The sequence below is a fragment of the Colobus angolensis genome, unplaced genomic scaffold, assembly GCF_000951035.1.
Source record: "Colobus angolensis palliatus isolate OR3802 unplaced genomic scaffold, Cang.pa_1.0 Scaffold199, whole genome shotgun sequence".
NCBI classification, from domain to species: Eukaryota; Metazoa; Chordata; class Mammalia; order Primates; family Cercopithecidae; genus Colobus; species Colobus angolensis.
Genome location: NW_012115143.1, coordinates 418,856 through 421,524, shown reverse-complemented (window position 1 = coordinate 421,524; position 2,669 = coordinate 418,856). Strand labels below are relative to the sequence as shown.

The window sequence follows — 2,669 nt, the reverse complement described above, 5'->3', positions numbered from 1 at the left end:
TATATATATTTATATATATATGCAGTTTTTTTTTTTTTAAGACAGAGTTTCGCTTTTTGTTGTCCAGGCTGGTGTTCAGTGGCATGCTCTTGGCTCACTGCAACGTCCGCCTCCCAGGTTCAAGTGATTGTCCTGTCTCAGGCTTCCAGATAGCTGGGATTACAGGCGCCCACCACCATGCCCAGCTAATTTATGTATTTTTAATAGAGACAGAGTTTCACCATGTTGGCCAAGCTGGTCTTGAACTCCTGACCTTGAGTGATCTGCCCTCCTCAGCCTCCCAAAATGCTGGGATTACAGACGTAAGCCACCGTGCCCAGCCCGTAGCATATTTTTTAAAATTATTTTAAATTTTTGTGGGTACATAGTAGGTGTATATATTTATGGATTACATGAAATATTTTGGTACTATTTTTCATATTACATATTATTTCAGTCTTTCTTAAATCATGTTTTTGTGTTTACATGTGGAACTTATACAAAGGAGCAATCATATATAACCTGACTTTTTCCATTTAATATATCATGATTTTTCTATCATAAAAATAATTTATCTAAAATATTTTATATTACAAGTTGCATAATATTTGAATAGTTGCATAATTTGGATATACAGTAATTTATGTGGTGAATCTTTTTTGAATATTTAGTTTTCTAACTTTTTTCATAGTCTGTATAACACTGCATTGTATATGTCTTTGAGTACATCTGTGATTATTTCATCACTTTTAATTCCTAGACATGAAGTGTCAAAGGAAATTGACATTTCTAAGTCAGCAAATATTTTAACTACTAAAGTGTAGCTAAATTGGATGGGTGTGGATAATGAAAACTTCAAAGAAATAAAAGTAAAAGGACTTCAGCTAAGTAGACATTTAAGTGTCTGCTAAGAATAAAACACAATGTTAAATGTGTGGACATTTAAAACAAGAAAAAAAGATTAATAGAAACAGTCCCTCCCCACAAGGAGCTTTTGTAGGGAATAAGACACACAGTGTCTGTGACATTCACACAAGGCAGAGGGTAGTAAGTGCTGTCATAGGAGTGTATGTAGGTGATGGGAAACTGAGGGGTGAGATACCAGCTGAAACAGTCATCGTTTTGTGAACATCTTATTGAAATATTTGGTAGAGTTTCAGTCAGTGATAAATTGCAGCAAACACAAAAAAGGATGCAATAATTTTTTTCCTCTCAATTCAGGAGAGATCAGTGACAGTTGTCCAGTTTATCCAGTCATCACTGCTAGATTGTCCTTATCAGAGTCAACAGAAAGTTTCCATGAGCCTAGCCAAGAACTGAAGTTTTCTGTGGAGCAAAGAAATACCAGAAACAGAGAGAACTCTCCCTCTTCCCAATCAGCTGGTCTTTCTAGCATAAATAAAGAAGGGGAAGAGCCAACCAGAGGCAATAGTGGGTCTGAAGCCTGTACCAGTTCTTTTCTAAGATTGTCTTTTGCTTCAGAAACCCCTTTGGAAAAGGAACCCCACTCTCCAGCTGACCAGCCTGATCAACAGGCAGAATCCACTTTGACATCAGCTGAGACTAGGGGAAGCAAGAAAAAGAAGAAACTTCGGAAGAAGAAAAGTCTACGGGCTGCCCATGTTCCTGAGAATAGTGACACTGAACAGGATGTTTTGACTGTTAAACCCGTAAGGAAAGTAAAAGCTGGAAAGTTAATTAAAGGGGGGAAAGTAACAACCTCCACTTGGGAAGACAGCAGGACTGGTCGGGAGCAAGGGAGTGTCAGAGATGAGCCAGATAGTGACTCGTCTCTGGAAGTCCTAGAAATTCCTAATCCTCAGTTAGAAGTAGTAGCCATTGATTCTTCAGAATCAGGAGAAGAGAAACCAGACAGCCCATCTAAAAAGGATATTTGGAACTCTACAGAGCAAAACCTGCTAGAAACTTCTCGTTCTGGGTGTGATGAAGTTAGCTCGACCAGTGAAATTGGCACTCGCTATAAAGACGGCATCCCTGTAAGGTAAGAGTATTGTATTGGTCCAGTCAGAAGAACTTTCACCAACTTTATTTTTTTCAGATAGAATTTTAAATTATGAATCAGAATTTATTTAAAAATCAAAATTTACGTGAATGCAGCAGGGATTATGGACATGGAAAAATTAAAGCTCGGCAGTAGAGATTTTCTGCTTTCTCTTTTGACTGTGTTATAAATATTCACTCTGCTTTTATTTCCCTTCCTTTAGAAATTTCAGATGGAAAAACTAATTTCTTATATCATTACTACTTTGCCCATTGTTTAGAAAAATCCTTTGAGTCAGGAAATGTTTACTTTTGCTACCCGCCCTGTTCACACAGATGCTGAGAACACTTTTGCTATTATTTTGTAGTGTGGCAGAAACTCAGACTGTGATCTCTTCCATAAAAGGATCAAAGAATTCTTCAGGTATTTGCTGTTCAGTTTTATTTAAATTAACCACAGAATTAAAAGCCTTGTAAATATTAAAGCCAGAATTTAAACCTACTTAAATATATTTATAGAATAAGAGAATGGGGAGGGGTTTATCACCAAGAGGATTGCCTTGATCAACAGTTCTGCTATTCTTAAAACCTCAAATCCTGGTCTTTCAGATTCTTATTCTCATCTGTCTTATTGATTGATTGTTTGGTTGTAACAGAGTCTTGCTTTGTCACCTAGGCTGGAGTGCAGT

At 37.0% G+C, this 2,669-nt stretch overlaps 1 protein-coding gene across 3 annotated transcripts in view; it reads left to right on the top strand.

The window, feature by feature from the left end:
- The window catches only part of ZNF106 (zinc finger protein 106), a 60,381-nt gene that overhangs the window by 32,533 nt on the left and 25,179 nt on the right, over positions 1 to 2,669 (top strand). For all 3 annotated transcript variants that reach the window (XM_011941104.1, XM_011941105.1, XM_011941106.1), the window contains 2 exons: positions 1,201 to 1,981; positions 2,349 to 2,404. In XM_011941104.1, the coding sequence (XP_011796494.1) occupies positions 1,201 to 1,981; positions 2,349 to 2,404 (837 nt within the window). The remainder of the gene's footprint in view (positions 1 to 1,200; positions 1,982 to 2,348; positions 2,405 to 2,669) is intronic.